Source organism: Talaromyces atroroseus (assembly GCF_001907595.1).
Source record: "Talaromyces atroroseus strain IBT 11181 chromosome Unknown scaffold_0, whole genome shotgun sequence".
NCBI lineage: Eukaryota > Fungi > Ascomycota > Eurotiomycetes > Eurotiales > Trichocomaceae > Talaromyces > Talaromyces atroroseus.
In genome coordinates, this window is record NW_017971432.1 from 2,813,795 (window position 1) to 2,833,056 (window position 19,262).

At 48.7% G+C, this 19,262-nt stretch overlaps 5 protein-coding genes across 5 annotated transcripts; 3 read left to right on the forward strand and 2 right to left on the reverse strand.

Moving 5' to 3' along the window:
- Positions 1–537: 537 nt before the first annotated feature.
- On the forward strand, positions 538–2,608 carry UA08_01001 (hypothetical protein; the record flags this gene model as incomplete). The annotated part of the gene is made up of 9 exons (XM_020259741.1): positions 538–635; positions 688–892; positions 961–1,030; positions 1,092–1,247; positions 1,309–1,570; positions 1,632–2,169; positions 2,228–2,273; positions 2,343–2,425; positions 2,489–2,608. 9 exons carry the CDS (start codon positions 538–540, stop codon positions 2,606–2,608), a joined length of 1,578 nt encoding a protein of 525 aa, XP_020124312.1.
- Positions 2,609–5,964: 3,356 nt separating this feature from the next.
- UA08_01002 (hypothetical protein) lies at positions 5,965–7,110 on the forward strand (the record flags this gene model as incomplete). Its single annotated transcript, XM_020259742.1, has 1 exon — positions 5,965–7,110. The coding sequence occupies one exon, from the start codon at positions 5,965–5,967 to the stop codon at positions 7,108–7,110; it is 1,146 nt and encodes a 381-aa protein (XP_020124309.1).
- A 567-nt stretch (positions 7,111–7,677) lies between these two features.
- UA08_01003 (hypothetical protein) lies at positions 7,678–9,132 on the forward strand (the record flags this gene model as incomplete). Its single annotated transcript, XM_020259743.1, has 1 exon — positions 7,678–9,132. The coding sequence occupies one exon, from the start codon at positions 7,678–7,680 to the stop codon at positions 9,130–9,132; it is 1,455 nt and encodes a 484-aa protein (XP_020124310.1).
- Positions 9,133–10,037: 905 nt separating this feature from the next.
- On the reverse strand, positions 10,038–11,746 carry UA08_01004 (hypothetical protein; the record flags this gene model as incomplete). Its single annotated transcript, XM_020259744.1, has 4 exons — positions 10,038–10,656; positions 10,738–10,953; positions 11,028–11,451; positions 11,509–11,746. 4 exons carry the CDS (start codon positions 11,744–11,746, stop codon positions 10,038–10,040), a joined length of 1,497 nt encoding a protein of 498 aa, XP_020124307.1.
- Positions 11,747–12,451: 705 nt separating this feature from the next.
- Positions 12,452–18,436, reverse strand: UA08_01005 (hypothetical protein; the record flags this gene model as incomplete). Its single annotated transcript, XM_020259745.1, has 11 exons — positions 12,452–12,885; positions 12,952–13,784; positions 13,848–14,343; positions 14,402–15,659; positions 15,691–16,302; positions 16,370–17,151; positions 17,211–17,318; positions 17,380–17,572; positions 17,633–17,728; positions 17,802–18,325; positions 18,358–18,436. The coding sequence occupies 11 exons, from the start codon at positions 18,434–18,436 to the stop codon at positions 12,452–12,454; spliced, it is 5,415 nt and encodes a 1,804-aa protein (XP_020124308.1).
- Positions 18,437–19,262: the final 826 nt, after the last annotated feature.

The window sequence follows — 19,262 nt, forward strand, 5'->3', positions numbered from 1 at the left end:
AAATGTTAGAGAATTGCAGTTCGAAGAATAGATCTTGCCGGGCAGTCCATCCATTCACCTATATATGCTTAAATCAAAACCTTCTACGCAAGCTAGCTGGTCGTTCCAATTCCTAATCTAATAAGTTATGGTTATGCAATTATCATAATGGATACGACCACTTTGCTTCAGTGGTGCCGAAACTAATGGGTCCCGATCGCAAACTCTTTCCCTCAGCACTTTGCGCTAATTATCCGAACGCAATACTTTGCGATCAGCCCTACATTCTCTTGGAGATGGATGTCGGCAAAGCTATATTCTTAAAGTTTCAACCGGCGCTGCATGGAAACACATTGCGATCTATACGTCCCGCCACTCCGGATGCCCTAGATAATGCGGACTGTGATGGAGGAACGAATTTGTGAATGAACAAAAAATACTTAAAGCCGTTGTGTCGGATGGTAATCCCCATAATTAGAGCAGAATGGGAATTCTTTTGCCAGACTTAAGATACAGAACCTTAACATTACGGAGGGAAGAAAACCGTACAACCGCACAATGACGGCCAACTCTGGAGCTCAGGAGCATCCTGAGACCCATCTGAAGCCGCGGCTCTCAAGGCTCACTATGGTCGCGATGACCTTTGCCATTCTCAAGTGAGGAGAACCCTTTCCGTTTTTCTGAGCTTCTTTGACTCCTTTTTTGTAGCACCTGGATTGCCCTTGCTGGATCAATCGGCCTTGTTCTCCCCTCCGGTGGGCCGGTTTCGTTTCTTTACGGATTCATATTCTGCGTTATATGCAACTTCGCCATGGCTGCTAGTTTAGGAGAGCTTGCAGCCATCTGGCCGACGGCTGGAGGGCAGTATCACTTTGTCTACGCCTTATCCCCAGAGAAATGGAGAAAGATATTGGTATTTTTAGACAGCTACATTTAATTAGGGGGCAATAATCTCAATACTAACTAACCGTATTATCTTAGAGTTTCTGGGTCGGTTGGGCAAACATTGCCGGTTGGTTGACACTGGTCACTACTGAGGGTTTCTTTGCCTGTATGTTTTGAAGCCTCCCTGGAAACCAGCTTCGAATAATATCAAGCTTATAATGAACTAGCCCAGTTCATTTCCGCCGCAGCAGTCATTGCCTCAAACGGATCATATGTCATTGAGGCATGGAAGACGTATTTGATATTTCTAGCCATCTTGACATTTACTACAGGTGCAAACATTTGGGGCAACAAAATCTTGGGTCGGTGGAATGATGCAGCGTGTAAGTTTCCCTTAACCTTTCAACAGCGACCTGCACATTTTTTTTTCTGACAGCGACACAGTGTACTGGTCCCTCTTGGCTGTCGTGATCATTAGCATTGTCATCTTAGCAACTTCATCCAAGACCGACGCCAGTTACGTCTTTGCCAAATTCGAGAATGAGACTGGCTGGTCTGATGGCATGGCGTGGATTTTGGGTCTTTTGCAGTCCGCATTGAGTCTTATAGGGTTTGATGCAGCTCTTCACATGACTGAAGAAATGCCTCGCCCATCAGAGGATGCTCCCCGTGCAATTTTGTACGCTGTCTTAGTAGGTGGTGTCACGTAAGTGTCTCCTTCAACCAAAACTACCAACTTAAGTTAATTTAGGATGCCCAAAAAAAAGTGGCACAGTCTTCTTAATCGTCATCCTCTTCGCCATGGTGGATCCTGAGATAATCCTGACGACAGCCACAAACATGCCAATATCCGAGCTTATTCTGCAAGCCACCAAAAGTCGCGCTGCTGCCACAATCTTAAGCCTCATGTTCGCTGTATGCTTCATCAACGGCACTCTCGGTTGTATCACCAGCGCCAGCCGACTGACATACGCAATGGCCCGAGACGGTGGCATCATATTTCCGAGGTTCTTCTCGCATATTTCGCCAAACCTAGACGTCCCTGTGCGCACGATTGGCCTCTGTTGGATATTCAATGCCCTATTTGGGCTGCTGTATCTAGGTCCTAGCGTTGCTTTTAGCGCATACTCAGCGTCATGCACGATCTTTCTGAACGTTTCTTATGCATCTCCGATCATTGTGCTGATTGCGAGAGGGCGTGGTGTGCTTGCTCCTTACCAGACTGAGTCAACCTTCTTTAAGCTTGGGAAGACCGGTATCTTTGTCAACTGGCTAGCCGCTCTTTTTGTGGTTATAACATCCATTGTAGGTGGACTCGATGTGGCAACATGTTTCTTTTCGAATATTAACAATCAAATTCTAGTTCTTCTGCTTCCCAACGTCGTTGCCAGTGTCAAGCTCTGATATGAGTAAGCCAATAATGCCGTAACTTGTGAGAGGCAACAGTGAACTGACTGTGTTATTTTATTTCTTTCCAGACTATGTTTCAGTGGTTATCGGAATATTTTTAGTGCTCATCACCACATTCTGGCTATTTTACGGAAAGAATTTCCAGGGACCGGTGAGTTTGCCAAATCATTCGTTACTTCTCTTCAGCACTGACTCGGGTAAAACATGATGCTAGAAATTCAACACTATCATGGGTCGCCAACCGGGCCAGATGGAAATGAATGCACCAAGTGTCAATATGGAATCAAGTTCTGAAGTTATGGATGACACTGAAAAGGTGTTTAAGACATGTTAACATATCACATATTTTTTTTGTTTCACTAATTTACATGCCATCCTCTCATCTGAAGCGACTTGGAAATATTTTTGAACCAAAACAAAATAATATTGAAGGATACAGGACGGGACTGTCATCTCCCCTTACCAAGCGTCAGATCGTACAGCCGTTTTGACAGTCTAACACTCGGATCATCGAAAATTTTGGTGACTACTTCAGCCAGCCATAGTGTGAATGGCAACAGAATTATGTGCACTAATAGAAAACCCGGCTCGAGACCGAGTGGACCGCTCTGTGACAAGGGAAATCTATTGATCCAGTGCGGAATATTGCCTGCATGCCAGCTCTTGACACATCCTACTGCAGCATACAGCTTGTCGCCAAGGGTCCAAAGAACAGGTCCGTGAACGAGATAAAACGCAAACGATATCCTTCCAAGATATTGATTGAAGCGCGTCTCAAAGAATGCTCGGAGCCGGGTAATATGCCTTATCGAAGAGACTAAGAACGTAGAGGCCCAGATGAGGTAGAACCATTTGTAATCCCACATAGCTTGTGGTTTAAAATAAGACAGCCACGTCCATCCATATGCATGGCGGAGGTTTTCAATACTGCTGTCATGCGCTGGGACACCACCTAGGTACATTGATATCACAAATAGGGCAGCAAAGAATTCTTTCTGGTGCGGTCGAAAGACATAAAACATAGTGGGAAGGTTGTTCTCTGTTGCCAGAAGATCTAGGTCACAGAGGAGCATGCCTACCAAAAAGAGCGCGCAGAACCAACCGTCTGCAAGCCAGATGAAATAGACGACTAGCCCTACTTCACAGAGTAGTCGTGTATTTCGAGTGCACCGAGAGAAGGCAACAAGTGATGTATATATGATAATTGAGCCGCGAAACTCGAATGGAATTGACCAGGAGTGAAAATGATAGCTTAGATATGGTTCGCCGCCACTTCGAAAGATGAACGCAAAATTTATATACTCGTGGTACCATTTCCATATTTCGGTGCGGTAGGTGGGCGCGGTATCTATGACAGATGTCCGGAGGCCGCAAAAATGTACGATGGTAATGAAAGAGAATGTTGTGCAGAGAACAGGGAGATGTAGTCTCAGCCATCGCCTGAATAACGCCGATGCCACAACTTCTCCGAGTTTGTCAAATTCTCCAGCATGAATAAGAGATAATGGCTTCGCAGAGAGGACGTAGCCAGATATGACGAAGAAAACGGTTACTGCAAAGTGGCCACCAGTGAAAAATGTACGAATAATAGGTAATGTGACAAAATAATGCCGTCCATTCCACCCAAATGCGTTCTCTAGTGCCCCGTTTAACTGCTCTTTCTCGTGCGCCCAGAGTTGATGGTGTAGCCAATAGACCATGAATGCAGCAAACCCTCGGAGGCCATCAAGGTATGATGTTCTTTTGGGGTTATCGAAATTGTTGCTATTAGTATTGACCTTGGCCCAGTATGAAGGACGGACGAGCTCCATGAACCACCCTGCAATGCGAGACAGGAAATGGACTCTGATACACTTATTCCCCCATGAATCTTTTTGCCCGTTATGATCACTCAGGACTCCATATCCGTTGGGTTTGTAGATTTTGTAGTTGATAGTAGACATTAAAGCCGAGTTGACGTTGCTCCTGTGATTATTATTCCCACAAGATGCGTAATTAGACTATACTAAATCACTCTGATGATGCTGTAGATAAAAGTTAGACAACCCCAAGTTGGTTAGCTGAGTAACATACTCACACAGAATTGACATAAGGGCATAGCCTCAGTCAGTTTCAATCGGACGTCACCTGTCGTAGGAATGTGGATTGTGTAGCTAGATATATAGTTGGTTGTACCGAGATACGGTTCCCCCTGAATAGACAGCCTCCATATTGATGAGAGCCAAAAGGCATTTAGTTGTGCTACTAATGTAGTTACACGTAAGTTTCGAACAGAGAATAAAGCAACTTGCTACAGATGTGCTACAAGGTAGCTCGACATGTTTTGATAACGCGGCGAAATCATTTGTTGTAGTTGTCGTTGTATGACCGGTGAAACATTGCACCAGAATATCAACGCTGCCGGAGCGGTTCTTGTTTGATATCTACCTTGAAGGAACGACATCTTTGATTTGTAGACTGCCATATACAAGACACATGCCAAACATTTAGGACCTTAGCACCACGTAGATTCCCCCTTCAATGACTAACACCCGGAAGCAATACATCTCAACTCAATACAGATATGATGTCTCCAATGCATTCTGCAGGCTCAAGTTCTTCCATTGAGGCTTCCCACCGTCGAATATGCCCCATTAGATGACCCAACGTTTCATGTTACTGCCTAGTTTGTGCTACGTGTTGATCATCATGAATAGATGAACTCCGTTCCCTAAGAGCAACCATTTTCGTCTCCTGGCCAGAGACGCAGAATGCAGTATATGGTGGATTGATGTTGATGCAGGCCCTGGTAAGCAAAACTGCCGGAATTGTTGTCGATGGCAAGTTTTAAGATATCCAGCAGCAACGCGCTCTTAATTATCCTGTATTTCATAATCTGCCGTATGCTATTACACCAAACTGAAATTGGACAAGCTATTCGCTCGTGATGTTCGGACGGAACCACCGTATAGAGCAGTAAAAGTGGTAGGAGTGAATGTGCGCGTCAGGCTTCAATCTGACAATCAAGAACATCAACATCAACCTAACCGACTATGTGATTGGCGACCTGACCGGCTCTCCTCTTGACGGAAAAGCAGGGAAACGGAGATGCAAATACGGCTGTGGCGATTAAGAGACGCATACCTTTTTGAGCCAGTCAAGAAAGTAGTACTTTTGAAATTACTTACTATCTCATGTAACCTAAATTACTTGTAACATGCTTGTCTGTATGCTTCTTTGCGTATTGCCAGTTTACATACTCGACACGTAGGTAGGTTACACACATTAGGTATTCTTTGCAGAGCGATTGCCTTCATAAAAAATCAAACTAATCCGTACCTGAAATTACTTTGCCCTGCACGTTTCCGATGGATGTCACATAGATTGACGCGTAAGGTATCGATATCAACGAATATCAAGCGGCATACCCACTAGGTGAAACATGCAATACTACTGAGCTGATAGAAGGTTTCTTATTAAACTACAACGCGCATTAGGCAAGATAGAGAAAACAATTCCGGTTTTCTACTATTCTTTTCTACAACGTGGTTTCCTACAACCTACTCAAGGAAATGTATCAAACACAGTGGCTGGTAACAAGTTCAGATTTATAGCGCCACTCGAGCTGTTCTATTGAAATGCCTGAGATACTGGCTATGCCGTTTGTCTAAAATACCCAGCCGATTGTTTATTGGTGGCAGCGATATCAGGATGAAAGCCATCCGGAAGTTGTATCCCCTGTGTGTTGCCTGCATGTTATTTGTCTTTTATCTTTCAGGGTCAAAATCTCCGAATGCTATGGGTGATGATATTGTCTATAAAGCCACGATAATAACAGGACAGTTCCCGCGCAAGATATGGCAAACGTGGAGGGTCGACCCGCTAACTTTCGAGGAAAAATACTTGTATATTGCACGCACATGGATTCAAAAAAACCCGGGATATCGATATGAGGTCCTAACAGACCAGAATGATCTATATTATGTTGAGACACATTTTGGACCCGCTGGTTTGAACCGACCTGACATTGTGCATGTCTATAAATCTTTAACAGCCAGAATCATCAAGGCCGATCTTCTCCGCTATTTGGTCATGTATGTTGAGGGCGGAGTCTATACGGATATTGATGTTGAGGCTCTTCGATCTATTGACCGGTTCATCCCAGATCGCTTTGATGAGAGAGATATCGATATGGTAATTGGGGTTGAGATCGATGAGCCTGAGTGGCGCGATCACCCGATACTTGGTTCCAAGTCAGAGTCTTTCTGTCAGTGGACGTTCATGGCCAAGCCACGTCTACAACTTCTTATGAGCCTAATAGATGGTATTATCGACTGGATACTCGAGACATCGCGCAGTCAGGGTGTTCCAATAGCGAATATACAACTCAACTTTGACGAGGTCCTCGGTGGCACCGGCCCTTCAGCGTTTACAAAAGCCGTTCTGGCTGATATGAGTGCTCGCTCAGGACAGACAGTGACCTGGAAAACATTCCATAATCTCGCCGAGTCCAAGCTCATCAGTGGCATTTTGGTGTTGACTGTGGAAGCATTCGCTGCGGGCCAGGGACATTCAGACTCGGGAAATCATAACGCTCGAACGGCTTTGGTCAAGCACCATTACCATGCGTCCTTGTGGCCGGAATCGCATCCACGGTTCAAACATCCTATGTACGGCGAGATTGAGCGATGCAATTGGGATGATGACTGTATTAGGGTATGGGACGACAACGTGAAGATCTTTGATTCTCTCCCAAAGGATGAGCAGATTCGGCAGGTCGCAGCAAAGGAGGCGCGCGAAGCTACGTACAGAGATATCCTGGCGGAGCAAAGACTGCAGGAACGTACAACCGATTAGGGCTAGTAGCTGCTATTGTATATACCGAATTAGGACTTGCTTCGAAATTTTTTTATTAAAAATTGTCTTGGTCGTTCAGCAGAGGGTAGCGCATAGTTTATGTTTCTTGATCGAACTGAACTTCAGTACGATCCTGTGCTAATTGCGAGACAAAGGTGTAGTGGGCTACCTAGGTAGTTACTAGACTAGTAGTGTTAGAATGATATATAGGCTTGCGAAATTTTATAACAAGTGGGAAACGTTTTCGTGGTGTCGTGTTTCTTACGACTGTGCCTACTATTCTTCAATCCATGGAAGCATGCCGCAAAATTGCCTATTACGGCAAATTAGGGTTTCCGCAGACCTGCTCTTTTCCCTGGAAAGAAATCCAAGAACCTGAACACTGTTACAGTGCATACGCTTGCTGTAAACAATTTTGAATCGTCATACAACAAATTCCGAGAGAATTTGTGCAACTGCCAACAACAATAAAACCGTCCGACTATGTGAACTCAGAATATAAATGTTTCTTCTTGCACAACATGCGAAGTATATCTACCTGCCCATATACAAACACATACTTTAAATATGCTGTTCCGACTCGCTCTAAAACTGTGCTTCGCATGTGTTGGGTCTCTGCTCTTCACTGCATTTTTCATCGCTGCGAGAAACACTCGCCGGCAGTTTTCAGAGCCAAGCAGTCACGGTAGTCGGCTGAGAAACGACATTGTTATGGAGAATATGGAATCAGCGCAGCTACCCGGTGAGAGCTCTGATTCACAATCAGGTCGTCCAACAAGCCCCTTCTGGGAGACACACGTGCCACTAGAAGACGTCACCCCTGATGTTCAGGTACGACCACCACCGCCGCCTCCAGCGCCTGATAGCGAAATCACACAATCCCAAGACTTTCACGAATTCACCCACAATGAGATCTTCTCCGTCTCAACCGTCGACCACAAATACTTCTTGATTGAGTTTGGTATACAGGAAGCCATAAACCCGAACATAATCCCCCACCCGCAATCAAACGACAAATGGATCATCGTTGCACAGAAAAGAAACAGCCACCCTTTAGATCAGGTATTCCACGCAGAATTAGCCTGTGCTGCCACGTACCGGATGGACGGGGTACTTGCATGTGAAACCAGCCCTCTCATCCTCCCTATCGCTGCCACAAGGTCCGGAGAGCGATGCAAAAATGAATGGGCGCCCCTGACGTTGAACATTGGGCCTCGCGATGCCCGTGTTTTCTACGGTCCTTCTTCGCCTTACATAATATACGGTTCTAATTCGCAGTATACCTGCTTCGGACAATGGGTCGTCGATTTCCGAACGCTCGTGGACTGGTGGGATACCAGCAATCTCCTGAGCAGCGGCGGCGGCAGAATCTTTCACACGCCCACTGAACTGCAGAGACAGGCTTCTTCTCCCTACGCTGAAATCGAGAAGAATTGGTTTATCTTCTGGGATGCTAATGAACAGCCGTATGTTCATTACGACATTTCCCCGCGTCGTTCAATCGCCCAAATCAATGTAGATGGATCGGTGGGCGCTGTTGACCTTGCAGTGTTATCAGCGCCAGACGATAACAAATGTCTGCTCAAATACATGCCCAAGATGCTGGATGTAGGCAACGAGTTTATCCATCAGGCTACAAACTCGCTGTCAATAACCTTGTGCCAACGGTCCGAGTTGGGCTGCGAGCCAAATGACTCGAATACCTTTGTTCTTGTCATATTCCACAAGAAGGTGCATCGTGGTCTGTTGAGTACCTATGAGCCGTATGCTATGCTCTTTCGCCGTGTGTCGCCTTTCCAGATCCATGGTGTCTCTAGGAAGCCATTGTGGATTCATGGTCGGAGTCATGAAATGATGGTCTATCTGACCTCGATGAATTGGAAGAGTCATGGTCAGAAGTATCATGGGTATAGTGATGATGTGATTTTCTTGGCTTTTGGGATTGATGATGAGAGGACAGGCGGTATTGATGTGTTGGCGAGCGATTTGTTGAAGGATATGGACCTTTGCATGCATGATTGAACTTTATTTCTTTCTTCCTAATGGCTTTGTACTGCTTAAAGTTTCCGTAGGATTTGAGAATATAGCTCGTTCACAAAAAAAAAAAAAGCCCTTTACCTATCACCAGACAATAAGTCAGGCAACGACCAGTCCACAAAACCAGTCTCATACAACGTCCAACGACAGTCTCTGTGCCAATTTTCTCCCTACTTCGAGCATCTATTCACCAGTTTCTGGTATGAATGGGACGTATTTCCAGCACTATGGCGGCCTGCAGCTCGATCTATGGGAAAACTCGTGGGATCCCGACGCATTCCTCATCTTTTTGCAAATGATGCATTCTCACAACCACATCAACAAGAACAACAACATCACTGATATACAGCACAACATCCTCCTGATCTCCGCGGTAAAATCGTGCTGATCGCGGATTATTTCCTGTGTACTGACCTGCCGCGCGCGTTTCTTGATGTACTGGTGGGATAGGGTTAAGAGGGTACTTCAAACACAGTGCATTGCTCGGTGGCGAGCCTGGCGTGTTGAGCGATGGTGGCCTGATGAGGGATGGGACCATCTGCGCATTTGTGTTTCTCAAGCTTGGATTGACAGATGAGTTTCGAAGCGCCACTCGTGTGCTTGTGTATAGAACGCTTTCGAGGGACTGGGGAATTGGCTATTTCTAGATCAAATCGTTGAGAAGGTAGCATAGCAGTCCATTAGATGATTATCTTAGAATTTTTGCAGTTGATATCGAACCGAGTGCAAGCTATGTATAATATTTGAGCAGCATTATATAATATTTACCTACCTAGGTAGTTAGGTATATTGCATGAAAACAACCTAGGCATAATATATATATATATATACGGAAAGGGCAATCTTCGTACACGACCAGTTCAACGAGACAAAGTGAGTAGTCAACCAAGTTAGTAGAAATATTTATAGTCCACAGCGCGATCGCCATGGGTCACCTTTCGCTTATCCTCTTCGCCCTCGGCAATACGCTCCTTGACAGTAATCTGTCTCTTGAGATACAAAGTCTTGGTCAAAACCAGTAGCTGAGAAAGACACACGGCGCCCAGCGAAAAGGCATTACCCAGCACATACGGCGAGGAACGGTACACCTGACCGGCCACAATACCGGCTGTGTTGGCAATCGACTGCTGGACGCCAACAGCGGTGGAGCGACGGTGATGCGGCGCAACATTGACATTGAGCCAGGCCAGATTGATACCGGGGCCCAGATAGCATCCCACGACGCAGAGATAAGTGGCAAAGTAGCGCACTGCTTCGTTGGTCTTGACGGCAAGGAGGAGGATGTATCCAATGATGGAGATGATGTTGGCGCCGATTAGGAAGGGCGCAAAGCGCGTGATGCGGTCGGCCCACCAGGCGAGGGCTGTGAAGCTGATCACTCCCCAGATATAGACGGGCACTGTCAGGGCGTTGCTCTGGAGGGTATTGTATCCCATGCTGCGGAGGATGGCGGGCAAGAAGGTGCTGAAGCCGTAGAGCATGATATCCTGGCAGAATTGAATGGCGGCACTGAAGAGTGTTAGTTTCCTTGAACGTGTAGTACAAAGTAAAAAGGTTGCCCGTGTAGTGGAAAGAGAGAAAAAAACGTACCTGAGGTAGAGCTTCGGATCGCGCATTTCAATCCGGAATTCTTTCCAGTCGAACTTGTCTGGGCCCAGATAACGCCTCGACTGCTCCCTGCGCACTTGCATCATCCACTTCTCCTCGTCGTTGAGGAAGTATGCAGTGGCTGGGTCAGTCGGCAGGCCGAACCAGATCCATACCGCAATAACAATACTGAACAATCCTTCAATGATGTACACCCATCTGTGCGTGGTGGCAGTTAGCACAGTCAATTTTTCTCGCACAACAGGGGGTCAAAAAAGTAGGTGGACTCTTACCTCCATCCAGCTTTACCTGCCACGCCGTCCATCTGCAGCAAGCCATAAGCCAACAATCCACCCACCGCACCGGACAGCGCCGCACAGCTCATGAGATACGACACCCTCTTGGCCTGTTCTTCGCGGCGGTACACCATGGAAATGTACAGGTTCAAGCAGGGGAACAGACCCGCCTCGCAGGCACCGAGCACCAGACGACTGGCATACAAGCCGCCGACGCTGTTGACAAAGCCCGTGAAGATGGTGGTCAGAGACCACACGACGCAGATGACACTGAGCATGAGCCGCGGCGTGACCTTCTTCATCAGCATAGCCAGCGGCGTCTCAAAGGTGACATAGGTTGCGTAGAAGATGGACACGGCGGTCGACCACTGCTCGGTGGAAGCACCAATGTCCTCGGGCATGCCAGCGACCTTGACATTTCCTGCATTTCATCAGTGCTCGTTCGAATGATCAGAAGACGAGTGCAGCAAAAACAAACCGATGTTCCCGCGGTCCAAAAAGCACGTCAGGTAGGCAAACATGATAATCGGCACAAAGTTGACGTCCAGCTTGAGCAGCAGCTTCCTCTCCTTGGCCGGATCGAGCTGGGCATTGGCCAGGTCGGAGCCGGACTGCACGCTCAACTCGCCGTCTTCGTCGACGGGCTGCTGCTTCATCTCGCTCATCTTTTGGTCGTCGGGGGGCGGATAAGAGGATTGCTCCTGGTGGTCTGCCATTGCGAGATGTTGTGTATGCGCGTGTATATATATCGGCGCCTCAACAGCCCTTGTATATGTATACAGCACAGTATTAATCAGAGTTCGCGCAGGGAGATAGTTAGATAGTGATGGCCGGCATCCACAGATCGCAGCCAGGCGCTCTATCTACCATCGCTCGATACGAAATGGCAGAAGCAGGGATCGGAAAAGGACAGCTCGCAAGGTTAAGAGGAACGACCAGCTCGACTTCCCCTAGGCAAACTGCATTCCTATCAGCGAACCAAAGTTGGTGTTGGTTATCAGTGGAGAGAGCTAATTGTGGGGGTTGGCTGATAAGCTTACTAGCGGCTAGCAAAATATATGTATACATGTATACGTAGTGCGCAAGGCGAGGGAATACATGACTGGATAGAGGCATGGACGGGTCGTCAGATCGTATCTCGCAAGAACACATTGAACGACGAATGTATGTATACTATGTACATACATACAGACAGACAGACAGACAGACAGACAACCTCAACTGAAGCAGTTCGGCTTCGCAGCGCGTTGCCGGCGCGCGCTCGGCCCAGCGCTCGACGTGCCGAAGCCCTAATCTACGCATTAATGATTACAGTATATGCTTGGTAACTACCGTTATATTAGTATATGGGCTATAATATTTATAGATAAGACTATCGACTGCCTCGGCTGGTCTGCGGCCGGCCGGACTATTGATTACCATCAGCGCATGGTGACCAGCTCTTCCGCGCTCGTCGGGTGGATGGCCACGCAGCTGTCAAAGTCCTGCTTGGTCGCGCCCATCTTGATGGCCACCCCGAAGCCCTGCAGCATCTCGCCCACGCCCAGCCCCAGGATGTGCAGCCCGACCACCTTCTCCTCCGGCCCCGCGCAGATAATCTTCATCTGCGTCGGGTTCTGCTTCTTCTCGTCCTGCGGGAACGGGTCGTAGAACATGGCCGTGAAGCGCGTCTTGTACACCTTGATCTTGTCGTCGCCGAAGCGCTCGCGTGCCTGCGACTCTGTGAGCCCGATCGTGCCGACTTCCGGGTGCGAGAAGACCACCGTGGGAATGTTTTCGTACGACAGTTTGGCCGACTTGAGTTCGGGCGGCCCGAAGAGACGGCTGCCCAGTTGGCGGCCGGCAGCAATAGCCACTGTGTACGAGTTAGTTCTGTGAAGCAGAGAAAAAAGAGAGAGAGAGAGAGAGAAAGGAAAATCACCTGGCGTCAGCTCGGCCTGTCCCGTCACATCGCCCAACGCGTAGATACCCTCGACATTCGTGTTCTGGAACTCGTCCACCACGACGTGTCCGCTGTGCGCCTGTTTGACTCCCGCAACATCCAACCCCAGAGTCTCGACCTCAGGAGCCCGTCCAACCGCCCAGAGCACCTCATTAAACTCGTATTCATCGCCCTCCACGCCGACCAACTTCAGAAGCTTGTCGGCGCCCTTTCCATCCTGGAGCAACTGGACTTCCTTGAAACCCTTGTGCTGCTTGTGCACCTTGATACCAACCGCCTCATAACGCGCGGTCATGGTCTCTTGAATCATCTCGTCAAACTTGCGCAGAAACGTCTCTCCACGGATAAACATGTGCGTTTCCACGCCGACTGCTGCGAGCACGCCCGCCAATTCCACAGCAATATAGCCAGCGCCCACAACCGCCCATTTCTTAGGCAGCTCCTCAATCTCAAAAAACCCATCACTCGTAATCCCATGCTGGGCGCCCGGCACATTGGGCACAATCGGGTGTCCGCCCGCGGCAATCAAGATGTGTTTCGCCGTATATCTAGTCTTGGCGCCGTCCGACGTAGTAACTTCGATGGTGTGGCGTTCGACGAAGCGTGCGCGTCCGTGGACCAGATCAATGCCTTCCTTACCCCAGTTGTTCTCGTAGGCGCCGTTGAGGCGTTTGATGCTGGCGTCGCGAATGCGCTTGAAATGGCCGTAGTCTAGCTTGACGTCGCTGGGGACGTCGTAGCCGTAGTGACGAGCGGCGTGGAGGTTCTCGTTGACCGAGGCGAAGTTCCAGGTCATTTTCTTGGGCACGCATCTATGCACTAATGAGCAACCATACCACAATGCATAGCGAATATATATATATTGTCATACATACCCGACATTGACACACGTACCGCCCGACCGGCCGCTCTCGACAATCAGCGTCTTTGCGCCATACCAGCCGGCAGCTCGCCGGGCGCTGCCACTGCCTCCGCTGCCGCCTCCAATCACAATATAATCGTACGTCTTGGTCTCAATGTCTGGCATGGTGGCGGTGGAGAATGCTGCGTGCTGCGGCGAGAGTTGTTTCGACAGCGAGGCGAGACGCGGGAGTACCGTGGACGAAGCCTGCGCGGGACGGCGAGGGCGAGGGCCAGTAGTGGTGGGCAATGGAGAGGAAAAAGAATCCAGAGCGACCGCTGTAACAAACTGCCTGTTGCTGAACGCGCGCGACGGATTGCGAAGGGCAAAGCGGGCGAGCATTGATGCGGATTTATATACAGAGAAAGAAAACCGGCTGGATGCGTCCACTCGGAGGGGTTCTTGCGTGAGCCTGAGCGTTGAGGCATCGTTCGGCCGATTACTAAGCGATTCCTTCATATTCCACACCACTACCACTACCAAGTCAAGAGAATGGAATCCTAGAATACAAGAAACACTATCCCGGACAGTCAAATTTGCAGTCCATCTGGCGGTTCGGCACAAAGTCATCGCCAAAGACCAGCTCGCCCATCACGTCCGCAAAGTCGCCATTATCCCAAGCGCCCACCGAGCACTGCGACGACGTGGAATTCCACGCCTGAGACTTGTACTTGAACTCGATCGCGCCCTGCTGGCACAGCCTATGCGAGCAGATATACCGCACACACGACACGCCGCAGAAGCTGGAGTCCTTGTTGCCCGACAGCGGCGTCACCGACAGCGCCGCTGAGAGCTCCCCCTCTGCAGTGAGCGTTTGCGCCCAGTCTAGCTTGCTCTTGTTGTGCGCTATCAGGGAGCCGTGGGCGTCCGTGATGTTGGCTACGAGGTACATCACCGGGTCGCTCAGTTGCTGTCCCAGGCCCTGCAGGACGTGCACGTTGCACTTCCCCGAGGCATACGGGAGCACCGGCGGGTGCGTATTATGCGTTGTTGTTTTTGTCTTTGGTTCCGCCGGGTTGTAGCCCTTGGTAGGTTGAATGGTGTAGTCGCAGTTGATGGCATTGGACTTTGTAGGCTTGAGAGGAGGCGCCGTTACGCCATCACAGTCGCAATACGCCGATGTCCCCGGCTCGGCTTTGACGGCTGAACAGCCCGGTAGCCCGCCCTTTCCTGGCACATTAGTAGGCGGCGCAGTGGTGGCAGCCGTTATAGTCGATGTGCCGGCTTTGCAGGTGTATGTTGTCAACTTGTTGGAGCCAACGAAGCTGCCAATACTCGCTTCCACGCCGCCATTGCAGGCACAAAACGCCGTGCGAGGCGCGGCCCCACGGGTCGCAATGTCGCAGGAGGTGATGTGCGGACTATTTTTGTCCTCCGACTTTGTTGCCGTTGTCGTCGCCGCTGAGGTCTTGGTCGACCGCTCACTTGTTGTTGTTGTCTTTGACGGCGTGAATGCCACTGGTTTGTGCGTGGGCGGCACAAAAGCAGGTTTGTGCGCAGACACCGTGCCGCGCAGCTTTGCAGTCGAAGAAGAAGCAGCAGAAGCAGGATTTACTCTTACTGCGCCCGAGCTAGACGGTAAGTGGCCATATTTCACCTCGAGGATGGAATACACCGAATATGCGCTTTGCCACGCAGCCGTACCGCGGCCATTTGGTGCGTTGAGCGTAGGTGTGAATACGTCGGTGTTGTCTGTTGAAGTCGATGTTGATGCTGTTTCGCTGACTTGGCAGCCTTGAGATGTTACGCAGTTTTGCTGGTCAGGAGCCGTCAAGTCAGTATATATCTAGGTATAGGTCAGGGATTGGTATACGTACGGTAAATGTCGATGTAGTAGCGGACTTTGCACCGGCTGGCGTAAACTTTAGGACCGTCACACCACACGAACTCGCCGTCGAAGTTTGCGTGCATGAGCTTTGACTATGCTCGTTGGATGTAGAATGACCCGAAGTGGTTGAAGTCTGCCGGCTGGGTCTGGCTGAAGTCGAAGAAGACTTGCTAGTGGTAGTTGAAGTAGGCTTGCTGGACGTAGTTGAAGTTGGCCGTGAGGTCGTCGTTGATGTATGTGTTTTGGACGTCTTTGAATCGTCCGGCTCATTATCATTACCATTATCTTTATTACTACCACCCGCGTCTCCCAGACTACTTCCATGATCTTGCAGCCCTGGTGCAGGAGGACCGCCAGGACTATTACCGTAGGAAACGCTGGGTTCCCAACCACAGCACAGACCCCAGCTTGATCCAATGCCTCCAATAGCTCCAGCACCCCCTCTCGCAGCACAAAAGATGGGAATGAGACACCCACCGCCAGAGTCGCAGAGAGGGCCGACACACATCCATGCCGGCGTGGGACCGATACTTCCGGAGCTGGTGTACGTAGAAGTATATGTGACGCTGGAAACCTCTCCGGAGCTTGATACAGTAATCACCTAGAGAATTTTCGATTAGCCAGCCATCTTCTCTGCCATATTAGTGTGAGAGGGGAAAAATAGATACCGTGATTGAGGGAGTAGCGGATGATGATGATGATGTAATGGTAGTAGACATGTCACTGGAAGCAGAGGTAGCATGGTCCGGCGAGGGAGTAGAAAGTCCTTTTGTTGGCTTTTCTGGAGATGAATGTGACGACGAAGAATGGGATGTAGACGGAGCATGCTCCGGCGAGGGAGTTGTAACTGTTAAACCCCCTTTGGTTGGCCTTGCTGGCGATGAATGTGATGGAACATCCTTGGTTGGAGACACAACTTGTTCCGAGGAGCTAGAACCCCTTCTGTCAGAAGTATAGGTTGGGCGTGCAAGCGATAGGTGCGCTGATGGAGTATAATTAGTCGTAGACGCAGCTTTCTCCGGCGACGATATAGAAGTTCCTCTATCTGAAGATTGAGTTGGTCTTGCAGGTGAATGCAATGGAGAAACATGCGTTATAGATGGAACAATACTCGGCTTTGTATTCTTAAGACTTGACAAGCCCGTCGTATGTCTTGTTGGGGTAGGATGGTCCGAACTCGAAGAAGACTCTGAATTCAGAGCCAATGGAGTAGTGCTTGAGGAGCGTAAACTGCTTGCAGGCTGTATCCTCTCCGAGGGAGATGGGGATGGAGACGGAGATGCATGCAGGCTATAAGATGACTGGAGATCACCCCCCGGCGTAGACACTGACAATGGCTGAGCGCTATCTTGCATCTCCTCACGTCGGTGCTTGCCAGATATGTTTATGATTGATATTGTACCATCCGCGTTGACACGCTGGGGAGCCTCGGCTAAAATCAGAGCAGAGCCTGCCCATGATATCAATCAACTATAGGCCCATTTTTATTTAGCGAAAAGAAACACCTACCTATGGCAAAATAAACATAGTTGTCTGCATTTAGTTCCGGTGCGGCATCATAGATATTCCATGCTGGATCGCTACCGTAGGGCGAGTACCTCAGACAATTCTCCCAGCCTGGCGCGCGCAAGTAAGCCTCCATTCCTTACCTCTCCGGGTGGAAGTTATATATACGTACCATACGAGTAGTTATCCTCAATATCAATAGTTGGCCGTCTTCTGATAAGATGAGTTAGTTCATGTAGAATTGTACCTTCTGCAAACAGGCCTATAAGCTCGATGTCTTTGAAGCCCTTGGCGTCATTTTGGACGAGCTGCCTGACCGAATCTGGATCTCTAGACAGGATGGCCAGCTCGCTGAAAACATCTTCCTATTAGACAGGTCATAAGCGAGGTGTTCCGATTGATTGGGTTTGGAATAACGGACGCACCAGGTCGTATTTCAACGAGTACTCCTCGTGCAAGATCCAATCGCACATCTGCAGCTGTCCAATCTGATTGGTTTTGACATTGGAAATACTCCAAGCCTGGTCAGAAGCAAGCCATTAGCGTGTTTTAGACTAACACGAGAGGCAAATAATAAAAAAAAAAGAAGCTTACATATGTAATCCCATCCCCATCGTCCGCCGTCCGTTTCTCCGGATACATACACAACTCCTCATCGCGCTCATAAACCATATCCGAATTCGTGTCCAAATCACACGCCATCTCAGCATCCACCGTGCCATCGCACCGCTCACCCACAACCAGCCGGTCATAGTTGCAGTACGCAATAAAGTCGTCGTTAGGCAGCCGCGCAGGCCACTCCGGCATGCTACTAGGCAGATAGTCGCCATCCTTGTTGAACCCCAGGGCCTGCAGATACACATCTTCGATAGTCTTGAAGATGTACGATTGTGAGTCGACTACGCGCTTCATGGGATACGTGTCGTCGAAGCCCGCGGCAAACATGTATTCGAATAGGTCGAGGCGTGCCGCGTACATGGGATCGTCCGGGTCGCCGCCTACGGCGAGGTTGTTGAGCGTGTCGAGGGCTGCTTGCATCCATTTGAAGGCCTTTTCCATGGACTCGGTTACAGGGCCGATGTAATCTAGTTCCCTTATGAGCCGGACTGATACACTATCTGTGTAGAAAGGTTACTCAGGTAGAGCTTACCTTCGCACGAATCCTCCAGAATCCATGCCTGTGTCCAGGGGACGACGAGGGCAAAAATCCCCGCGTACTGTAACTTCATTATGTCTGTATATACCACGCCTCGAGCGCCATTTACAAGACAACAGTCTCTCGCTCAAATATATCTACACCACTGGTTTATAGCTTACTGCTGTTACCTAGTTAGGTACCGAAAATAGACCTTTCGCTTTTCTTCAAAGTACTGCTAGCCTTTCTTTCATCACCCCTTAGATGCTCGGTGATAAATCCTCAGGCCTGACTCTGTCCATCAAGCCAGCAAGGCCACATGCGCTAAAGATAGAAAGGCTTATCCAAGCCCAGTCGATGAGTATAAAGACCTGTACAAAGTATAAAATGCCGAGCAGAATTGTTTGTCTCCATATACCTAGGTCCTAGGTATACAAAGCACTCTCGTCTCAACCTACCCAAGGCACAAAGAAGAACAAGCTTAGATTTCTTTTGTCCGACAGACAGATTTTTTTTTCCATCTTGTCTTTGAACTAATCTTCCTAGCCTATTCTTTATGTTTCACAACAAGCATACATAACCTACGGGATAGGTTGATTTAGACTAACTTAGGTAACGTTAGGTTATTGTTTGTGAAAGTAGTCTATTTATAAATACGCTCTGGGTTCTCATAGCTGGGTGAGTAATATTATCCGATAATCTGAATAGGTATAGAGAGTTGAGTGCGCAGTCTGTGTTTGGATATTCTTAGTACTTACCTAGGCCTAGGGATCCATTGACAAGTCCGAATTACTTAATTAGGAAATTCTAGACACGCTCCACCGAACATCTAACAAGTCTAGAATGATTGAATTCTTACATCCGTGAACAAAGTGATAGAACTGCATGTTCTTTCTATGATGCTGATGGTATGTACATAG